The sequence below is a fragment of the Trachemys scripta genome, chromosome 3 (genome assembly GCF_013100865.1).
Source record: "Trachemys scripta elegans isolate TJP31775 chromosome 3, CAS_Tse_1.0, whole genome shotgun sequence".
NCBI classification, from domain to species: domain Eukaryota; kingdom Metazoa; phylum Chordata; order Testudines; family Emydidae; genus Trachemys; species Trachemys scripta.
This window is the reverse complement of record NC_048300.1, coordinates 45,812,014-45,835,653: the sequence shown is the minus strand read 5'-3', so window position 1 is coordinate 45,835,653 and position 23,640 is coordinate 45,812,014. Positions and strand designations below refer to the sequence as shown.

General features: G+C 36.8%; 1 protein-coding gene across 1 annotated transcript in view; it reads left to right on the top strand.

Annotated features, from left to right (window-relative positions):
• Positions 1-23,640, top strand: part of GPATCH2 (G-patch domain containing 2) — a 185,862-nt gene that overhangs the window by 33,586 nt on the left and 128,636 nt on the right. The window contains exon 4 of the mRNA XM_034764484.1: positions 140-219. Within this exon, the coding sequence (XP_034620375.1) occupies positions 140-219 (80 nt within the window). The remainder of the gene's footprint in view (positions 1-139; positions 220-23,640) is intronic.

The window sequence follows — 23,640 nt, the reverse complement described above, 5'->3', positions numbered from 1 at the left end:
AACAAATGAAAATATTCTTTGTTATTCAAAGAAAATGTTTTGTATTCCTTTTGGTTCATATCTCCAACTGTACCTTTAGGAATGTGATTGTCTGTAATATAAAATATTTTTTAAACTGAGCTCTAATGCTTGCTTGTAGGTTTCCAGAGTAGATTTAGTCATCTTCACGGAATGCCAGCAAGGAACATCAAAAAGGTTTCAGGAAACCCAGCTGCATTGGTAGGCGTGCTTTTTTTTTTCATTCAAACCAATTTGAACTGTTTTTTCCATTAAAACAAAACAAAAACCCAAAAACCAAATGCATATTCCTCCTTTCATTGATATCCTAATGTTTGTATATAGCTGAATTAATTCATTCTTTTACAGTATGCAAATTAGAATGGTAAGACTCTACTATAAACTAGTTCTTCTAACACTTTTATGTTTGGTTGTTTTTAATTCTTCTCCTTCCAACACTGATATTATAATGGAATGATCCAAACAAACTGTTAATTAGAAGACTGTTCCTTAATGCTTTACATTATGAACTGTAGGGGGGAAAAAAGGTTAAAAAAAATACACATTTCAGTATATGGCAAATGTATGTGAAGAAAGGGATATTTATCTAAAGCAAATCACATTGTAGGGAGAGATTATTTTTACTTGTCTTTTTGTAAAGGAACATCAGAACTGATAAGGTACTCAAATGTACCTGACACTAAGTGTATGTGGCGCAAAGGATTAATGTACTGTTCTTTTTTCTGTGGAGTACTCTCATCTCTTTCACCCTCAACTTTGTGTCTTTTTTTTTTTTTTTAAGGCCATATGTTAAAATGAAGTTAGTGATCTAATACTCATGTATGCACATCACAAAATCCCCAGAGCCTCTAAGCACAAATGTTATTAAAGGTCCCCTCAGTTGTAGGAACAACAAAGTTGATAAAGAAGGGAGAAAGACCAGTTATCACTGCCTCTCCTATTCCACTCCCAATTCTGCTTTTTTCAAATAAAGCTGTATGGGTTTGAAAACTCTTTTTGGAGGGAGAGTGAAAGAAAGAGGAGGAGAGACAGCTTATAAAATAATGTTTAAAAAAACATTCATAGAAGTGAGCAGCAATTCTTTATCAGAATGGGAGTTGAGAGGCAAATGGAGAGCAAGGAGAGTTCATTTCAATACAGTAACTTGAGGGTTCTCTGTAGTAGTAACCATATCCTAGAATGATAAATTCCAAGGCCTTCAGCCCCATCCTCTAACGTCTTTATCAGAGAACACTGTTAATTTGCTTCATTAGAATAATGTGATGATGGAAACTGTAAAAGGTATTACATATGCAGAGCATAGAAAAGCAATACTGGAAATTTAACCCTTTTGGAAGGAGGGAAATTTTGTAATTGAAATCTTTGTCTAATAATTGCCATTCAGAGCTGAATGCTTGGCCTATGAACTCTACCTTTAGTGGTCATGAATTAGATGAATGTTATCTAGTTCTTGGTTTCAGATCTACCTATTTTTATTTTTGGTTCACTGCTTACTTGAGCATATCTGGGATTTGTAGCCCATTTTCAAGTCTTATTGCAATCTCGCCCTGGTATTTTATAGGAGCTATTACAACTGATAGGTTAGCTTCATGGTATTGATGATACATAGCTTAACCACCTTAAAAACTGCCTTTCCCCTCTAAATAGTAAAAAGGTAATTAAATACTGCATATGTGTATATATAACAAGAGATGTGTTGCTTTCTGGTACAAGTTGTGGATTGTTATAAGCACCTATGTCCTTTTCAAGAAAACCTCATGTGTATTAATAATAAAATAGTTTCCTGTATGACAACTGCATGCTATTCATTAAAGAAAGATAACTGAATTATCTCTAGATGGTAAATTTATTGTTACATAATATTCTGACTGTGTGGTATGTTCCCAGAGACCGTTTCAAAGGATGGTAAAATACCCTGCAAAGCTCCACATTTGAAGGGGGGAGGGGGAAGTATATATCGGGCAAATGTACAGCTAGCTGTGAGCTTGGACAGGTTCCTGATCTGCATGCATCTTGGGTGTCCGGTTATTTTTGCAGACACACCCATCACATCCAACTTGGAAATTTTGGTTTTTCATGTCAGAACACACAAGATTGTTTATCAATGAGTGATTTTCAAATAAAATCTTTTAAATACACCAATCCAGTGACAAAGAAAAAAATCATAATACCTGCAACATCTGATAATGCAGAACAAGAAGTAATTACTGCTGTTAGATTGTTACACTGAAGAGCTAGAATGCTTTTAGAAAGATTAATATCCTGAGCAAAGAAGAATACTGCAGACTCAACCCATTGAACAGAATATGATGGTGACCTAATTCTTTCATTTTTAACGGAGATGAGTCTGTGATATCTGCTCAAGAGCAGTGATACAGACTTGAAAAGAAGAAGAGGGGAAAAATGGACATTCTACAGTGAGGTATGCCAGTGTATAAATACTGAAATGAATCTGACATTCACATTTATTAGAATTGTGAATCCAAATTCTGCTTCTCTTTATTCAGTTACATATTTTGCTATCATACTGATAGGTGGATCCTGTTTTCCTTAACTAGATCAAAACGGTATGTTTTTGTTCAGTCAATTCCAGATGTCTAATTTTTAGTTTCAATTACTAGTATGTCAGTAAAAAGCTTAATCGATGGGGAAAAAAAAATAGTAGTATGAACTAAAGGTACTAGAAATTGACAGTTCTTACTGTTGGGGGAAATAAAGCTTTTCAAATGTTTTTGCTCATCTTGGTGCTCATTGTGTTAATATAATACCTTCATCATTTTGTGTGTAAGTTTTCTAGTGAAATGAGTGTGAATGTTAAAATATCGATGCTCCTGCTCTTGGCCCTTGCTATTGCCACACTCCACTTGGCTCCAGATACTTCACTTTTCAGGGAATAGGCTGTAATTGTGATGAACTTTGAATTCTGTAAGGCCATGTGTACATTACCCGCCAAATCGGCGGGTAGTCCTCGATCTATCGGGGATCAATTTATCGCGTTTCGTCTAGAGGTGATAAATCGATCCCTGAATTGATGCCCGTACTCCACCTTGGCAGGAGGAGTAAGCGGAATTGGCCGGGGAGCCAAGTAAGTCAAACTAAGATACTTCGACTGTAGCTGAAGTTGCATATCTTAGATCGATTTCCCCCCCAACACCCCCCTAGTGTAGCCCAGCCCTAAGTATTGATTGTGCCTCTTGCTAACTCTGCTTTCTTTCTGGCCTGGCATCTAGGAAGTACACTAAGCTGTAAAAAGAGTTGACCTATACAAGCTGCACTTCCTGTGGGCTCTGCCGTATCTTCCTCGCTAGCCCTAGGCTCTGGTCCTGGAATTGATACTAAGATAAGCCTATTTCAGGCCCTGAGCTCGCTCAGAATTGCTGCTATGCTACTGTTAGTCTGTTTGGTTTTGGCTGAATCCTGCTATGGTATTTAAGCTCTTTTGAATATAGCCTTGACATCATTATTTCTTATCTGGTCTTGTCTTTATTGTTCAGGAGATACAATAAATAAGAAAAGCTAAATTTGAGAGGTGTGTTTCCTCAAGATCTGGTTGAAGAGCACTTCTGCTTCAATTTCCTTTGGTTTCTTTGCTTTTCTCTTTTTAAAATATGATCCAAGTAGGACACAGGTTTCTCAGAAAATCTTAGCAAAAGCCTCGAGATGTGCGCTCAGAGAAAAAACCTCCAGCTCAGCTTTGGAGAAGCCGACATCTCTTGCGTGCCATTTCATGATTTTGAGGGATTCTATGTGGGGTTGGGTCAGGAATATCTGTGCACTTTTTATTGTTCGCTGTGAGAATTTTTATGAGCGCAAACTTAAGTGCTTCTGCTCCTAATGTTTCTATAATTGAAGAACTGATAGAATTTCTTTAGAGATTTCTAAAAATATGTTTCTGGTTAAAATAACTTGAAAATTGTGTGAAATGGTGGTAGAGCTATAAGGGGGTCTGTTATCCAAAGGAATATTTCCTTACAACATACAATTGGGTATTAAAAAATTCAATTAAAGAATAAAAAAGATTGAGGGTTGTAAGTCGGAAGAGAAGGTTTTGAGAGAGAGGATCTAGTAGTAGGTGTCATGATTAAAAGAAACCCATTTTTCTCAAACCAGAAGTATATTTCACAAAATAAAATGCACCTGTCACCATGAATAAATTCTGAAATGCATTTTCCTTAAAGCTTTCACTTTCATTGACATAGCTGAGCTACTACTCAGGTATCATTTCTGAATGTCATGATGAAAGCCCAATAGAATACTGTTAACGATTTTTTTTTCTAACCTGTGTTAATAATAGCTTAGTTGACCCATCATAAAATTTACTTTAATTATAATGGTTCCTTGTACCCCATAGGTCCATTGTTCTCTAATTGATACACAAGTTGCATTCAAATAGTAAGCAGGTTGGTTTAAAGTAGTGTCAGAATAAGAATCGGTTACAACTTTACTGATTAAAATGTTGAAGGCGGTCCTTTAAGTAGCTTGAGTTTTAGATATGCTATGATGGGTCTGAAAGCTTAAAAAAACCTCTCCAGCTTATGTCACTTGGCTTCCTTTGCCCACCTTGACCTTTACTAGTTAGTATGGGGTCTTGTCTGAGGGGAGACCATAGCCTTTTTTGTGCCAGTGATCCAGCAAACAGGCAGAAGTAGTACTCTCCCCTTTCTCTGCTCCCTTGAGGTTATAATTCATGAGCCAAACAATAGCCACAAAAATCGGATACCAAATTCAGTTTACTAACAAACACTAATTTTGTTTAAATCAGTTCCAAAATACAGTGAAAAATCATAAAGTTAAAGGTAGTTAAAGTAACACATTACTCAGCTGACTTTTAATGCAGCACCAAAGGGCATTTAATGATGCATGGAACATGTTCTTCTACTCAATTTCTTCCATGGTCACCACAAACCATTACTGCTTCTGAATCAGTCCATTTAACCAATAGAGACCTAACTCTTAGATAAATTGAAATAGTGGTCACTTATGAAACTTTGGAAACTGCCCTACCGGATATTAAAAATCTACAATATACATTTGACTCATTTGCATAAAAGTTGGGTCTGGTTTAATTGAAAATGTGAGATCCGGAACAAAGAACTTACATTTTTTGGCAGGGGGTGGAGGAAAATAATGAAACCCAGGTGAAAAATGAGAATACTAATCTCTAATTGCGAGTTATTAAAAGGAGGCTTTGTACATAAAAAAATCAGGCTATAAAACTTCCAAAAATTCTGGAATACCTAATAATATATTTTATGAAGTGGAGTTCTTTGGAGTTGTGTGTTAAATATCCTTACAAATTTTAATTTTCCCTACCACTTATTTTGTATACTGAAGTCTGCAACAGTGAAATCATAATATGGTTTCTCTCTCTCTCATGGGCATGGGAATGTATTGTGATTACAGAAGGCAAAGGAAGAATAATATATAAAGCTTACATAAAAAGACTTTTTTACTTGGTATGCCATGTTGTCTTTTTCCCCTTTCTTGTATTTTGTGTGGTGTCTACCCAGATTGTAAACTCAGGATGTGAACAGTGTCTTTAAACATGCCAGTAAAACACCTAGTGCAATTGGTGCTTAATAAAAAGTAAGTCTGACTAACATGTCAGTTAGTTGCTATTTTGTAGAGAGAACTCTATATTACCATGCAACTGCAGGTAGGCCTTTCCATGCAGCACTGATTAAGATACAAAAATATATTTCTAAGCACAACTGCATAATGCCAATTATTAAAATAATCAATTTTCTGCAGCAGGTGAAGTTCATATTGGACATTCTGGTTAAAGTTCAATTGTTAAAGTAATAATCAAATCATTTACTATTTAAAATATTAAACAATAACTTTCTTATAGGAGCCTAATATTAATGCCATGTTGGAAATTGGTTTAAAATCTCTTCTAGTACAGTATCAAAAAGGGTGTAACAGGGCTTAAATTCTCAAATTATTTCCCAGAGTCCCCCACGCCCTCCCCATTCAGGGCTTCAGCTGTGGGGGTGGAGGGCTCGGGGCTTTAGCCCTCAGAGGGGGCAGAGAGAGATGTGCCAGAGCTCCTAGGGGATTTGAAAATATTTACTATTCTGCTCCAGGCAGCTCCGGTGGTATTTAAACCCTGGTCATAACTTTTCAGTAAGGTGGTTGCCTCCAGGACTAGTCTCAGAAATTCCAGGTGGGCTTATTACATTTTTGAAAACATATCTTAGAAATTTATTCAGGGTGACAAGTTCTATGAACTGTCAGGCTGAGTAGTTTTCCCTTTTAATTCATCTTAAGTTGGCCATGCAAATGAATTTTTACAATTACTCTATAGTTTACTTCTAAACTAGGGTATACTGAATGTTTGATTTTTTTTTTTTTTTTTTGAACGAACATCTTTCTCGTGGAAGAGCTTCAATTTATTTTTAAAACTACTATCATAGTTATGTCTGTGAAGAGAAGAATAGTTACTTCTGATTTTGAAATTAGAATTAGAAACAAGATTATTCCCCAATTTCTGCAATTTACCATAAAAAAGAAATACCTTGTCTTCCTCCCCAGCTGTTTCCCAGGCTTCTGGAATTTGTCACCGACTTAAAATGTCATTTTGGTTCTGAGACTGTTAGTGTATCTTTATGGTTGTTTTTTCATGCCTTTTGCTGGATTTCAGAATATTAAACCTTAATGCAAGCTCTTCATCTATGGACATACAGTACTCAATATAAACTTATTTTCTTTGCTAAAGAAATAGAGGGCGCTCTTCTGTTAATCCATTTTTATCTCAGGTATGAGCCTTAGAACCTAGGAGAACACACTTTCAACTTTGGCTTTATGTACACTCAGTATTTTTCTTGACTATAGTGATCAGTGACCAGCCATCAGTATACCTGATCTGGGGCAAACCACAAAACTGTACAGGCAAAGGCAATATAAACTGTGATTTGATTGGTGCAGGTTAACCCTGTTTTCAAGCAGTGATAAGCTGCATGGAACAAATAATGGCCTAAGGTGATAGAGTAGAACCTCAGAGTTGCAAACACCTCGGGAATGGGGAACGTTCGTAACTCTGAAATATTCATAATTTTGAACAAAACATTATGGTTCTTTCAAAAGTTTACAACTGAACATTGATTTAATACAGCTTTGAAACTTTACTGTGCAGAAGAAAAATGCTGCTTTCCTTTTATTTTTTCAGTAGTTTAACTGAGTACTGTACTGCATTTGCTTTTGTGTGTGTGTGTGTGTGTGTCTCTCTCTCTCTCTCTCTCCTGCTGCTGCTGCCTAATTGCCTACTTCTGGTTCCAAATGAGGTGTGTGGTTGACCGGTTAATTCATAACTTTGGTGTTCATAACTCTGAGGCTTTACTGTATTAGTCTGTCTGCTGTGGGGTTATGCACTGGTATAGAGCCACCAGTGGCTAAAATGCCTAATCTAGACAAGGCCTGTAGAAACACGTGCTTTCCATACTCATAGTACTATGTAGAATTCCAAGGATTTTATTACAGTATGGTCTTCCTGTGCATTTCCTTTTAGTTTTCCAGACCTGTACTAGCAGCTGAGCTACTGATACTTTTTTCCTGATTTGATTAGACGTCATGTGTTTCAGATGTTCTTTTATATAAAGGAGCCTTAAATCTGTTGCCATGATATCTAAACTGGGAATTAGAATGTTTCATAATTTGGATTATGATTTAAAGCGATATCAGTTTATATTTTTGCTTTTGTACATATAATACAGTGTATATTTTTATTATACACTGTTTTTAATGTGTGTGCAATACACACATGCTATAAAATACTATGCAGGAGATAAAATGATAAATGCTCTTCTACTATAATTCCTTGATTGGCGGGGGGGATGTGTGACCTTAGTTATTCAGACAAAGAAACTAAATGATATATTAAGGGTCAGATATTCAGCGAATGTCCTTAACTGAGCCTGCAAACATTTACAAGTGCATCAGTTTTGTACTCTCAAACTTGTAGATCTAATTTTCAGGCCCACTGAAAATTTGGTCCTATAAGCCTAAATTGGGAGGAAAGACCTAGAAAACAAGTTGTAAAATTCAGACTTAAAGGTGGCTTGCAAATAGTGTGTGTGTGTGTATGTGTGTTATATATGAAATTAAATATTGTTTCCCAAACACTGAAGCAAAGGAAAATTGACCACCCCCTGAGAGTAGACTTTTTTCTAGCAGTGTTTAAAATTCTTTGAGCCAAATCCCCCTACTAACCTCAAAAACAGCTCTGTATAAGCTCAAAATCTTGTCTCTCACCAACAGAAGTTAGTCCAATAAAAGATATTACCTCACCCATTTTGTATTTCTCCTGACTATAACCATCGTGCTAACTTTTGGACCAACATAGCTACAACAATGCTGCATCCTGTTAACTTTTTGCGTTTGGCATGTACAGTAGCTCTATATGTTTAATTTTTAAAATACAGGTCACACTTATGGCTGAAACTAATCTTTAACTTACTTAGTACTGACTTGTCTGGTATTCGGTCACTGAACCCAAGTTTGCAGTCTTTATTCATGGAAGTAATTGAAGTCTATGGGACTACTTCATGACACAGGATTGCAGGATTGAGATCTCTGCACCAGAAATTTTTAAACAGTAATGCAAATGTATAATGATGAAACATGGGCCTTATGTAGTCTTTCATGTTCTACTCTTGGGGAAATTCTACGCTACTCCACAGATGCAGAATTCATGTCCCCTGCAGATCCCACCCTGCAGCTGAATATACATTCTGCTAGAGAGGCACTGCAATTACACCCTCTGCCCTCCAGGGGCTGCTGTGGTGCCAGAAGAGAAGGTAGCTAGCTCCAAGTAGGAGCAAACAGCCCAAGATGAGGGGAGAGGCGAGAGGCTGCTTTTCTCACAGCGGGGCCAGGTGAGGAGACATGTGACGGACAGCACGGGGCACACGACTGCTGGGGGTCACACCGAGTGGCCTTCAGAGGGGCTGGAGGGGGGTCAGATTGGGGCGGGGGCACAGGAGCTAGTGGGGCGATACTATTGAGCAAGGGGCTGAATGGGAGGGTGCTGTGGGACCACATGAGGAGGGAGGTGTAGGGGAGAGGAGCACTACACGGAGACATGGGGACAGGGGCAGATGTGCCTGACAGAATGGGAGAGGCAAGGAGTCAGCCAGGGTCTGCATGGGGGAGGCTTCCCAACTCCCTAACAATCCTTCCTCTCTCTGCCTCCCAAAAACCTATTCCATACTTCTCCCACCCACACCCAACAACCATCCAGGTTCACTCAGAGGGTCCTTCCCTCTCCCTCGTCTCCTCCGGATTCCCCCAAGCCTTTGCATTGCTTCTGAGGGATGCAGGAAATATGTTTCTGTATTGTAGTTTAAATGAATTATTATTACACAAAGTTCTGTCTTTATATGCCTGGTAAGGACTATTTGTCCAAAAAAAAAAAAAAAATTCTTGAATCTTTGTCTGTATTGTTACAGACATACTTGCTGAGAGGTATTTTGAAATAAATTATCAAAGTAATTGAAGTTGGCATGATTATATTGTTATTTTGACAAAATATGCAGAATTTAATTTTTTGGTGCAAAATTCCCCCAGGAATAATGTTCAGAGCCCTTTTTACAAACATCTAATCCTTAACTCCTGTATTAGATAGGTAGGTCAGTATTTTACCTATTTTTACAGACGCAGAAACAGAGGAAGAAGTTGTGACTTTCCCAATACCACAGAGGGTGTCTTTGTCAAGCCTTGATTGGCATTCAGGACTTTTTCATTACTGTCCATGCCACCTGCCATACCACTTTATTCAGTGGTTCTGGATATCATACAAGCTAAGCTGCTTCAGTCAGGGTGAGTACTAGTATGGGTGACTTCCAAGGAACATACGTAATGCAATAAGATAGATGATTCATTACTTTTCCCTCTGAATCAGCACTGAACCAGTGTACCAATATGTCATTAGAGACATTATGTTGCAAAAGGGAAATTTTCAGGCCAGATGTAAAACTGAGGTTCTGACCACTTGCAGTGGCTAATACGGCGTGTTAGTCTTTCTATCCTGCCCAGATTCCAGCACTGGTAACTATTCTGCCTATTGAAATTCTTCCTGCAACTTCAGGGATGTGGTGTTCTTCATATTTTGTGGAGGGTTGGTATGTGCTGATAAACGGTTTCTGCTTACCAGTAGTGGATGCTGTGATATTTACTTGAATTCAGTAGGGCCCTTTCTTCCTTCATTGGCTTATAGATGTATTTGATTAATGGTACAACCATTTGGGATCTTCAGATGGAAGGAGTTTCAGAAGTGAATATTATTTTATATTAATATATTCTATATTTAGCCAATATCAAAGAAAGCAACCATGCAGTGGAAAGGTAAATACATGGAGGACTCTTAGTAAACTAATAATCCTAGATTTGAAGGTTTGTCACTGGAAAGTGGAAAATCCTTGTAGCATAGTACTTGTATGTTGGTTTTATACATTGTTTTTTCCATTTGAAATGTCAGAATAATGTATTTGAAAACAGATTAATATCATTGTTTTCTGTACTGACACCATATGAATTTTTATCAAGTTTTCAGACTCCATGTTGTAACCATGGATTGCTAAAGAACAAATACAAAAGTTAGAGCAGTTTTTTTTTAACTGCATTATTTGGCTCCTTGCAATTTGAGTCCTTTGAGTGAATTACAGACTTAAACTGACTTCTGAATAATCTATTTTTTCTATAGATTAACTGTCTAGTTTCTTGTCTGAATGTTTTTTTGTTGACTTTGAAACCACCATTTACAATTATCAGAATAACTTTATTATAGCTATTTGAGTTATTTTCATTACAGATTCTCCCCGGGTTATGGAAACCTGACTTAAGCAAATCCGCACTTGCAGAAAAAGTTCCATAAAGTTTTTTTTGTTTGTTTTTTGCACGTAATTGTCAGGTATACGTTCCCGACTTACACAAAATTCGACTTATGTAAGGCGTTCCAGAACAGGGAGCATCTGTATTGCTGTAACACTGAATGGCATCTCTGGAAATTATTAAAAAGCAAGGAAATTTAACTTCAGTTCTCAGTTTTGAGAAATATGTATTTACCCATTCATTTTCTAATTTACTGTCATCTGTTGAATAACCATTATGTCAACCTTCCTTTTTATATTAAAACCTTTTATAAAATGACCTTCCAAGTGAATAGTTTTAGATCAAATGTCTAGACTGTCCAGATGGGTTGCTTATTTCTACATAACATTTAAAGCTTTCTTACGATTTATTGATAGGATATACTGTAAAACCAAATTATGAAACTGGCATGCTTAGAAAGCTACTTGTACAAATATGTCCCAATTTATTGTGAGATGTTTAAGGGACACTATTAATTTGAAATATAGGAAATTGAATACAACTGAGTTAAAAGTAGTACCAGGTACTACACCTTGCCCTCAAAAGACTTGGGAGTCTTGCAAAGTTTGTATTTTTTTACAGTCGTATTCTGTTTTTTAAAGAATGGCTTGTTCTCCCGTTTTACTTTGTGGCAGACCTTTATAAACAGGGGAAACCGAGTGACTATGCAGGGAAAAGAAAGAAACAAGGTCGGATTAGAGTTCTGTCCAGTGCATAAAGAAAATATAATTTTTTTCTCTAATCTTTCAAGCCTAATCATTTTAGATGTCACTTTATAGTTAGGTTTAAAAAATATAAAATTAGAAGTGTGGGTTTTTTAAGTACCATGTTGCTTTAACTTTTTTTTAAAACAAACTGTAATCATATATGTAATTGTTTGTGAAACATTAAAGTCAATTTACAGTATATAGAATAAGTTTAAGAATTTATTACTTGAAGAAGGTTATCATATGGCAGATTTTCTGTAGTAAATACACTAGTCTGAGCAACAGAAAAAGAATGAGACTGCAACAAAAACTGGATTTTTCCAGAAAGTCAGAAACCATTTTAGTATTACACTGAACATGTATTTTGGTCTACATTAAGATTTTTTTTGTTTGGAAGACTAGAAGAAGTATCTTTTTAAGAGTCTGACAGTATAATCATAGTTTGCTTCTTTATCATGCTGTGTACAATGTTAAAGAATTGTGAGTTGTTTACTATGCTTTTCTCAGTGGCATTTAAGCTAATCAGTATCTGATTTTTATCTTAACTGCTATTAAGTGAGATTTTATTTCAGGTTTATATATGCATCTTTTTCATTTCATTTTTATTACAATAGTTTTAGGGGGAAATGGTTTAGGGAAACAAATGTATTAAGACTGATACTTTATTTAATGTTTTAGGTTTTTATTGTATTTGGTGTTAAATATTACTAAAATACAGAAATTTTTAAGAAAATATTTTTGGGTTTGATGGATTAGTACTCTTGAAAGGGAAACAAAACACTAAATATTTCTAATCCTGCATTATTTACCGCATGGGTGGTTAAATGCTACTTTAAGCCTCATAAAATTAAAAGGGAGAAATCTGCCAACTGTAGCAGGAATTGGATTTAGGAAGAGTGGTACAGAGCCAAAATATTGCTACAGAATTAAATGTCAAAAATCTTCTTTAATAGTAGATATATAGTTCACAGTGCTTGGTTATGATTAATACATTTAATCTAAATCACTGAAAGTTGCTCTCTCCTTTTCCATAAAATACAATAGGACACAAATCAGTTTTACTGTAGGTGGATAACAATTGGAAAATAATGCATCTTCCCGCCCAATAAATTGTCAGTTATACCTTTTAACTAAAATCAATTCATCTTTCCAAAATTTATTACAATTTCTAATAATAAATCTTCTCAAATGTTTATTCATTTGCTTTTTGATACATTTGTGCCACTTTTGCTATGGTCTAATGTTTTTTCTTTTGATTCATTGTAAATTAGAAAATCTATTTGGAGTCAGTTTTCTAGTTAAGAAGTTAAAATCTATAACCCAGCCATTTTTTCAAAGTCTCCTTTACACATTTTAATACCCTTGAACTTGAACTTAGATACAATCCAGTAAATTCTGATCAGAAGGTGATTAAAAGACTTTTGAATGTAACTTCTTGACTAAGGGCCAGATTCATAAAACAAGCACTTACGAGGTTATTAGGTGATTTTGCCACAGACCTTTTCCTTGATTCAAATAGGAAAAATGAAACAATTATAACAAATGAGCAAATATGTAGGTTTTAGTCAAAGGATTTTAATACAGACAAGCAGAAATGCCCCTTTGAATTAGGATCCAGCTGTGATCATACACAGTGAGGTAGCAGAAACCTCATTTGGTTGTCCTTTCACAGTAGTGAGACAGCAGTAACTATAGAAAATCATGTTTTCTCCTGTGTTTTCCACTCCCAAAATATGGTCATCCACTTTTTAATGTTTTTAAAATATTTAAAATTAGCTCAGATGGAAAAAACATGTTTTGAAAAAAAGTGCTGGTTCATTTAAGAAATCTTGTAATTGTCCTCTAATGACTGATCTGACCTAGTGTGTAATTCTAGGTTTGTTCTTCAGCACATTTTCCTGGTGGAACCTTCAATATGTTGGCATTTAGAGGCGGGGGAGGGCGGAGAATGGCACTTCTATATAAATATTAAAAAGTTGTAGGGAAGGTAGTTTTAAATTATTTTTTAAAAATCCTCCAATCAAAACATTTTCTTTGTTCCCAGCCCATTAATACTATTTATGACCGTTCCCAGGGTTTTTTTGTTTGTTTGTTTTACACAAGAACTGTGGATGAAAAGCTTGGCATTATGTGTAATTACGACTAGATATAAACTGTAGCTTCCATAATACCTGATCATGTTTTGCTTATACTATAAATGTCAAAATGTTGACACGAGGGAAATGTTAGAAAACACTTCAGACACAACTGGGAAGAAAAGTGACACATTCATAATTTGAACTTGATCTACTGTATCACTTATTGGAAAATTTGTTTAGTTGATAGCATCTTGGGTGTTGAAATGATTGATTTCAGAGCTAAGAAAATAATTTGTGTGGATGAATTAGAATTAATTAATTTTACTAATTACACAGATGTTTTCTTAGGCAAAGATCAGACATTAATTACAGGTCTTACCTGTTCATCTAAAAATAGTGTCAATATGTTCAAGGCTGTCTTTTTAAAAGTTGATTTTTTTTTTTTTTTTTTTTTTTAAATGCCATCCTGGATGTGTTAATCCTTAATTAGCATAGTTCTATTCACATAATGGTGTACTAATAAAATGAAAACATCTAGGTCTGTAAAATAACAGTTGTATTTATAAAGTGCCCCAAGAGCAAATTAGATTAATACTACCATTTTGTAATTTCAAAATCAATCTTACCTAGTTTCTGTGTTTCTAATTAATATAGAGCCACATGTGCAGTGTTTTAAGAACATAAGGAGAGACAATCCCTGCACCAAGGAGCTAACAATGTAATGCCCCAGTCCTGTGCAGAGTCCCAGTAGAATTCTAAATGGAGGTAGGGAGGCAGTGTTTGCAGAGCCCTTGCAGGATGGAAGATGACATAGGAGTTCTAAGACACTGCAACATAACTGGGAGTCAATGAGGAAGGAACAAGAGGGAGATTTGTGCTGTGGGAGTATTTTTATTTTTCTGTTATTAAATTAATGTCGTTGAGCTGGCCTGTTTTGGATTGTTTTAAATATCTACATATCATGATCAGGTATTGGTGTGGCAGTGAATAACACCTGAGTGTGGGATTAATGGTGCGAAGACAAGCGAGGAAAATTGAGTTTTGAGGAATTATTGAAAGTAATAGAGTGAGGATGCATGACATACAGATAGAGTAAAGCTGTTCCAGGCCTAGGAGATGCCAGGAACAAAAGTGCAAATCATGGGTGGAAAGAAAGGAAGAAAGGACACATCAGCATGAGTGGAGTTGCATAATGAATATTTTATGGAGTAAATTAAAAGGAAAAAAAAAAGCAGAAAATGCAAGACTGTAAATGAATTTGCTGGTTTAACAATTGTAAGTATAGGTAGGGTTGCCAATCGACAAGGATTGGCCAGGAGTCTCCAGGAATTAAAGATTAATCTTTAATTAAAGATTGTCATCTGATGAAATCTCCAGGAATATATCCAACCAAAATTGGCAACCCTAAGTTTAGGACAACTTTGTAACTGTTTTAAAAACTTATTAGGGCTTTCTAATTCCTCTGCATAACAGAGTACTTACTATATACCATTGTATCATCATAGTAATAACTCAATATTTGCTTTGTGGATCAGTTCTTTTTTGTGTGTGAGAGAGGGGTTTCATGCACAAGTTTGATCATTAGGTAAAAAAATGTTCTCAGCTTCTTTTTCCTTCTGAATCATAATGAAGAGGCATCTTGTCCTATATATACCACCTGTTTAAAAGTTGAAGCATGTCTGAGTCATTTAAAATGCAACAGTGTCAATGTTCAAACATAATATAGAAATTCCAACACTCTACTGTATAGAACTTGTTTTAATCAAGATCTCACACCAGCCTCTTCAGGGTGGGACTGTTTATTCTTGCCAAATACTTTGTTAGATAGGGTTGTAAAAGTGAAAACAGATACCACTCAGATATCCAGTCACACAGCTTTCATGGTGGTCTATGAAGATCAGTTGAGAAGGTGCTGTTCTGGAAGGAGAATAATTCCTGTATATAGGCTTTTTAGGGAACATGTTGATGCTCAGACTCACTGTTTCATAGAGATAAATTATATCCTTGAGGTATTGTCCGTTATGTTATATGCTCTTTTCAAATCATATTAGGGGCACAATTAGTTCTTATGCCTCCAAAGGAGGATAAGATAAACTCAAGATATAATTCAACCTCAAGGTGGGGGAAAAGACAACCTGCAGGTTCAGGTACATCTCGTGTCCTTTTTATTTTACTCTGCCTTGCTAGAGGAGCTGTAAGTGGCCAACTCTGCTGTCAGTGTACACATAGCCCAAAGGTCTCAAATGGCCTTGACTTTCGCAAACAGATTATTCTAGTAGGATGACAGAACTGGTTGGCTGTTTACAAAGCTAATCAAGTCAGACACCAGCCAAAGTGCAATACCAGCTGTTAGAAACTTTGCTGGTACCAGATTAATTAAACGTAAAGAAATAAATGTTTCCAGAGTTTATCAAAATTATCAAACTGGTAAAGTGCCCACAGCTAGGGAGAGGTGGGACTTTTTGACCTCACTTAATCTCTCTAGTATAACTCTGAGGATTTGTCTTGGCAGGCCCCTCTCTGAGGAAGAGATCATAGAAACTATTAATGGTTTATCCTTTGGCAAAATGCCTGATTCAGATTCACTCAGAGCTGACTTCTTTTAAAGCTTTATGTGCATCTTTAAACACACACCTCTTAAGTATGTCTAATCATTATAAGGAAACTGGTGGTACTTGTCTAGATTTCCAGATGCCTGGATCATTCTTGTTAAGAAGGTTAAAGGCCCAGAGTTGTGTTGTATGTAGGTCCATATCCTTGATTAACATGGCTATTAGCAAAACAGTTGCATCTTGTATTTGAGATGCTATGCAGACTGGCCAAACAACCTTTATCAGTAAGTGCTTCTGTCCACGGGCTCGGCGGGGAAGGGTTTGGTAATTAAAAATGGACTTCCCTAAAATCTTTAGAGAGATCAGGTACCTAATATCTTCCTTCCACACTATGTTACCTTAGACCTAATCTCACCTTAATTTGCTCATATTGTCTCTGTGAGGTATTAGTGCGTACTGGAGCCGCACCAAATAATTGGGTGTTGATTGAACAAGCAGTTATGCCTCAAGGGAATTCACTAACATTTCTGATGTTCAGTAACGCCTCTCAGACTTGCATTTTCTAGTTAACTTACACTTTTTTGGCTGTCTGTACTAACACAGCTTAACATATTGTTTACATAATTTGAAAGCTAGCTATATATTTAGTCGTTTGTGACAAGTTTTTTTGTTGTTGTTGTTTTTTTAAATCCTCCAGGTGAACAAATTTAAGAGAACTCAAATTTTATACTTCACCATTGTGTCTCTCTCTCTCTCTCTTGTCTTTCCTTCTGCTTTGCTATGTTTTTCTGTCCTGTCAAATTCAATAGTGACTCCTCATGTACAACAGGAGCATGTTGTTGTTGATGTATACTTTTTATAGGGTGGATGTAATGGGGTTCAGTCACCAGTGCAGCACCTCCTGCTGGTTGTCCTGGGGATTAGCTCTGCTAACCAGTGCTTCTTGCTCTGGTGGTGCTCCACCCATCACCTCTTCTGCTCCTGGACCCATGTCTCTCCAAGGACTGATGTCCTCTTCAGTGACACAGCCCTATGGTCGTGCCACATTTGGTGCTCTCCCCTTCCAGGGGACATCTGTGCAGTCCCTGTCCAGCCATGTCTCTCAGAGGTGACCGCAGTCTACTGTTTAGACACTTCCCTAGTGGCGAGCAGGGGGGCCATGGCGGGCCCGCCCACTACTGCAGGTCCCAGCCAGGAACCCTGTAGAAGGCCGCTGCTTGCAGCACCCCCTCCAACTCTTCACTAGGTTTCCCTGGGCCACCTCTCTGTGCTCCCAGCACCCTCTTTGCCCTTGCCTCAGGGCCTCTGCCTGCAGCTCTTTGAAGCCCACCAGGAGCTGCCTTTAGCTCCCCTGGTCTCTGCCTGCAGCACTGCTCTGTCCAGGGTGCTTACTACCTTCAGCCTGCAAGACAACTGGTCCTCCTAAAGCTCCAGGGAGTGACTGAAGCTGCGCTGCTCTGCTCTGCAGCTCTTCTTATATGGGCCAGCCCAGCCCTGATTGGCTGCTCCTAGCAGCCCCTCTCTAATTGGCTGCCTCCTGCGCAGCCTCCCAAGGGCTCTATTAACCCCTTATGGGCCAGTGTCAGGGACACACCCCATCACAAGGGGTTTTTTTCAGGGAATGAATTTATTATGATATTACTATTATGTATTAAAACTTCCACATTCTCCTACCATAGACTCTCACAGATTGCTGGATGGTAAATACTGTTTTGGGATTACTCCAAGTTTGCTTTGATGCCCTGGAAAGATTCCTTTCTTGCCTCTCAAATAGTCATTCAGAAGGAAGGTTCATGTTCAGAAAATGTTTGTTTTCTCAGTCCCACTGAAGAAGAAGAGGATTTTAGAAGAAATTAATCAGGATATCTCTCTGTTCTCTCTGATAACCTGAACAGTTATGATAGCATTAAAGAAGTTTAGGAGGCAGTGCCTTATGTCAAGGGCCATTCCTTGATCTCTTGGGCTGTGAGAAGTGATGTCTCTCCCTTACAATTGTGTGAAGCAGCCCTTGAGCATCTTTATGTACATTCTTTACCTTATTATCCATCTTCAATACACAGGACTTGCATGTTGTTGTCGATTAGGTTCTTACTCTCTGTCTTGTGGCACTGTGAACTGATGTTGAAGCTTCCAATGTCTCTTCTTGCATTCAGGGAGTAGAGACAATGGTAATTTTTTGTTAATTTGATTTTCCAAGTCCTTTTATGCCATTCCTGACATCCCACTCTGTTTTTCAATTGTGACTGCTTTGACTCTTTTACTCAAAAGTGATCATCACATTTGAAATGTATGGTGAGATCACATGGTACAAAATATAGGTCTGTCATATACCAAGATCCTATAAGCAATTTATCCTGAGCTGTTGGTCAGGCTTTAGGCAAGGATGGATGGTAGCCTAAAAGTAGGGGGTGATTTCTTTGTTTTGTTTTAGACTTAATAAATATTTTTAATGGAACAGAGCAAGCAAAAGCTTGGTTTATTTAATTTTTGTTTGCTGGTAAGGTTACTTAAATGATCCTTCTGTGAACGTATAATAATTTGGGGAAACCAAATTAGCAGTTAAGAAATTAGCACTAGTAAGCATATTTGTCATGTATGCACATAACAATTGTTATCTATCTGGATGCAGCTTAAACTGATACCACCAAAATAAATCAGTTTTTAAAAACTTAATCCAAAATAGTTCCTGGTACTATTAGTTCCTGACATTTAAAAAAAAAAATCAGAAGTTGGGAGCTTAAGTTAACAGTCTCCCTTTTTAAAAGCTAAAGACTTTATAAGTAAAAACTGTTTTAAGAAAACCTGTTTTAGTTTTTTCACATTGTATTTTCACAAGATATTCTCTCGAAGTATGTTTAATCACATACCTATTTTCAAGATATTTGTCCCTTTCAGCTAAAAGTTCCTTTTGGGATTGTACACAGCTACAAGTGTTTTGACTTATCTACCATATGCTGCTCTCTTGTATCAATATATGAAGAAAATAAGTTTGATGTAGAAAGGGGTAAGGGCTGTTAGAGTGTGAGTATGGTGCAGTTTATGAACATGGGATCATATGAAACGATGAGTTGAATTTTTAAAAAAAAAAATTATATAATTATCACATTGTATCCCCAGATTCCTGAAACTTATTGAATGCCATTTGCCCATGCAGCAAAAAAGTTGAGTAAAGTGTACTCTTGGCAGTTTATCTGTTTTTAATATATATAGATATAGTCTCCTGCACAATGGAAGTTTGTGAATTCACTCAGAAGGATTTGGCTAGCGTCCTAAAAAGTGATAACTTGAATCCTGTCAGAAGAACCTTAAGATTGAATTACTACCTCAGTATTCATGTAGTGTTGTTTTTAATGTATGCAAAATAATTTTTATAGGCTAAATTTAAAATCAGTGACTCAGAATAGGGTCTATAGTGCATGTGGTATAAGAGAGAGTGAAGTACTTATGATATAGAGGAGATAGAAGAAAAGATGCCTATATACTAAAAATGGATTCATCTTTTAACATAGAGTGGTGATTACTACTGATTTGTTATTCCTCTTGTAATTTTTTTTGTCAAAAACAAGCAGAGCTCTTTTGGGTATATTTTAGTAAATCTGTACAATGTGTCTTCTAACCATTTTAATAAATGTACACACTGAACTCTGTAAAATCTTAAATGAATTCCGAGAGGTGTCAAGTTTTCACAAGATTTGTTTAAATACTACCTTCAATTGGATATGTAATATAAAAATATTTAGAAATGCACTTTTTAATAGTCTACTTAAAAAAAAAATCAGTGTTTTTATTATTTTTCACACGGAGTCTGCTTTGGGATCTACTAGTTCAGACCTCTGCCTGGGCAGACTACCACGTAGATCAAAGCCTTTTCTTTGTAATATCTTTTAAAGTCTTATTTAGATCCCTTTCCCATTTAGAAAATAGTTCTGTACTGCATATCTTATGAAACACAAGACATGATATTGGGGTGGGAGGACGTGTGTGTATGTGCACGTGTGTGTATGTGCACATCAGCATCTGTGGTTTATGCCCTCAAAATTGGAGTACAAAACTTAAATGAATAGTGGCTAGGCTGTGTTTTCTGGGCAAATGTGATCTTTTAAAAGAGATGTTGAATTTGAAGATATGTCCTTTAGTAATTGTAAAGAACCAAGCATGTTTTCAGAGTTTAAAAAAAGAAATCTGTAGCAAATTGTATCAAGTACAAATTATATAATCTGTTTTTATTTGTTTGTATACTGTCACTTTACAACAAGGTAAGAAAAGATTGTTTTTTTGAAGAATTTACAGTCTGTTTAGACTGCATACAAAGGAGGAATGCAGTATATTGAGAGCAACAAAATTAATGCAAGACAACTTGTTAGCGTGTCGTACAGGAAGATAAGGAGGGGTTGTCAGGGTTGGGTTTATTTGACTCCTTGAAGTAACTTTCTAGGAGTCACTTAGGTTCCTTCCTTAGTACTTGGCACCCAAATTGTGGCTATTTATTTTTCTTTCCTGGAAATGGCAGGGTGGAGAAAACAAAAAGAGAGAGAGAGAGAACCACAACATCTTTGAGACCTAATTTCTACCTCACCTCAGATTATGGTCCTAATTTTAACAATGCCCTTTGTTTTCTGAAGCAATTAATTACAGGTGCAAAAACTAGCATCTAACTATTTGTCTTCGCCTGTCACATAGTTGTCTAAAGTTTTAGCATTTGCATCTGAAAAAACGGATGATTAATTGAAGCCACTTAAAGGATTTGACCTATTTATAATTTTAAGATTGGACACATTTTGAGGCTGGAGAAAGTTTCTGCCAAATACCCACTCTTCACTTCTGGAATTTTCCTAACTTCTGGTAGGACTCCTGTATGAAATGAATTGCACTTTATATGGCCTTCAACAAAACTGTCAAAACCCCAGGATACTTTTTCTTATTAATATTCTAAGGGGAGCTGTTAACAACCTTTATATTTAGGTGGTCTAACACTTTCCATTATAAAATATTCTTGTGACATTATTTTGAGAAGTAACATCTTCACTTTTTACAGTAGGTCTTTGGAATTCATCTGGGAGAAAGCCTACAACCAGAAAAATGCTTCTTCTTTATTCCGTGACATTCTATTCAAATGTGTCTAAGAGAGCAAAACTTTTCTAAACCACCATTTCTTTTTGTCACTTGCCTTGTTGGCAGAATGTTAGAAGGCTGGGCCCACACTCCCACCAGAGCAGTTGTAGCAGTGTGGGGTGGAGAGACCCAGCAAAAAGCCCTAACAGCCCACCAAATCGGGCTCCCAACAATAGCTAGGAAGATATTCCTAACAGTAGTGTTTTGGATGGCCTGGAGAAGAAGGCAAACTATTTGGCATCAAAGCCAGTGAGGGGTAGACTGAGATATGTAAGGTGCAAGATGATGAGGGCCTAAACAAGAGCTTTGGAAGTCTGAACATCCAGAAAAAGGCCAGAGCTTTGAAATACTTTATGTAGGTAGACTTTCATGGGTCTAGAGACAGGGTCAAATTGAAAATTCCATCCAGTTCATGGGTTTGAGTGATTGGGAGAATGGTATGTGGTTATTCAATATGACTAAGAAATAGGGAGAGGAAATCTAGAGAGAGATCTAAATCTCTGTTTTAGCCTTGAAGATTTTAAGTTACTGGTTTGATATCCACAGAGATGTCTGAAGGACAAGCCAAGTTGCGTGATTAGATGGATGGAGACAGGTTTTCAGTGGAGAAGTAGTTTGGCAACTCATCTGCATAAAGGTAGTATTTTATGCTATTCTTGTTAATAAAAGCACCTAGAGAAAATTTGTGCAGAGAAGAACATGGGGGCATAGGCATAACCTGGGGAAATGCCCATTGAAAGAGTAAGAGAGAAATAGGAACACTCACCAAATGGACTGGTCAGAGAAATAGGGGGGAAAACCAAGAAAGAACAATGCCTCAAAAGCCAGTGAAGGACAGGCTTTTGAGGCATTGATCTGAAAGTTGCTGTTCTCTGTGTAGACACAAAAGACAGACCTCTTCCACCTCAGAGTTGACAGCACTTAAGTAATTCTAGTATCACTGTTATAAGGTGCTTTAATATTCTAAGACTAAAACTTTATGCCGTGCAATATTTGTTATCTAATTTTAGTATTAAAAATCACTTTCTTTAGTCTTCTGTATATTTTTAGCCTCTGCAGTGTGTTTCCTGAAAAAAGGATCTAGTTGACAGGCTTAAGCTTTCACCATTTGCTACAACCACACTATCTTTAAAATTCAGCAGAGCTATTAATCACAGTTTGAATATGTTATGTCGTACATTGATGTGAGACCCTCCTTCCCTCTCCTCCCCCTCCCCCAAATGTAAGAAATGGAGCCATCTATTGAAGCAGCTACAGAACTCAGAGCTCTTGGACGTACTGGCTGAGCATTTAAAAAAAAACAGTTCTAGTCTTACTGTGAAGTTTCTTCCACACCTATCAGAATATTCTGTACTTTGATATGATATGATTTCACCTATTGTCTGTAAATCATCCAGAACCCTATTTTTTTAACTGTTTATTCAACCTAAGGTATGAAACATGAATATTTTAAAAAGAGAACCTTAATGAATTGTTGAACAGTAGTCAGTTAGGGAGACTTCATTCACCTTTTTTTTTTTTTTTTTACTAAAGAGGAACAGACAGGTTGTTGGGGAAATTACAGCTTCTGGATTCAAACATACCAGGAAGAAAATGTTAACTAAAATGGCATGTTTGCTGATGTGCATATTCCATTTTACGTATGCAGCAGCTAACAATAAAGTTTTAAATACAAAAGTAAACAAAAACCTTTACAGATCACATTGATTTGCTTTTGCTTAGGGCTTGTCTACAATGGCACTTTACAGCACTGCAACTTTCTCACTCAGGGGTGTGAAAAAACTCATCCCGGATCGCAGCAAGTTTCAGCGCTGTAAAGCGCCAGCACTGGGAGCCACGCCTCTTGTGGAGGTGGGTTTTTTTAGAGCGCTCGGAGAGCTCTCTCCCAGCGCTCTGCCGTGACTACACAAGCCACATTAAAGCACTGCCGCAGCAGCGCTTTAGCATTGCCAGTGTAGACTAGCCCTTAGTCTCCATCTGAAGTCATAATCCTTTGATTTTTGGCAGCAGAAACACTTCCACAGCAGCTACATCTGAGGTCACAAATTAGGATTGTAACTTCAGGTAGGGGTTAGCCAGCAAGAGCAGATGGAGCTAATGGAAACAAAGATCTTCTTTTCTTTCATATTTCCATTTATAAATAAGAGTAGGGGAAGAGAATTAAAGATAATTTGTGACACAGAATTAGAATTGCCTTTTTATATAATATTTTGTTTTTTTTCATGCAGCTTCACAGATAAGACTATGAATGTCAGTGTTTAAAAAAAAAAAATCATCACCATTAGATATGCCCAGATTAAAAAAAAA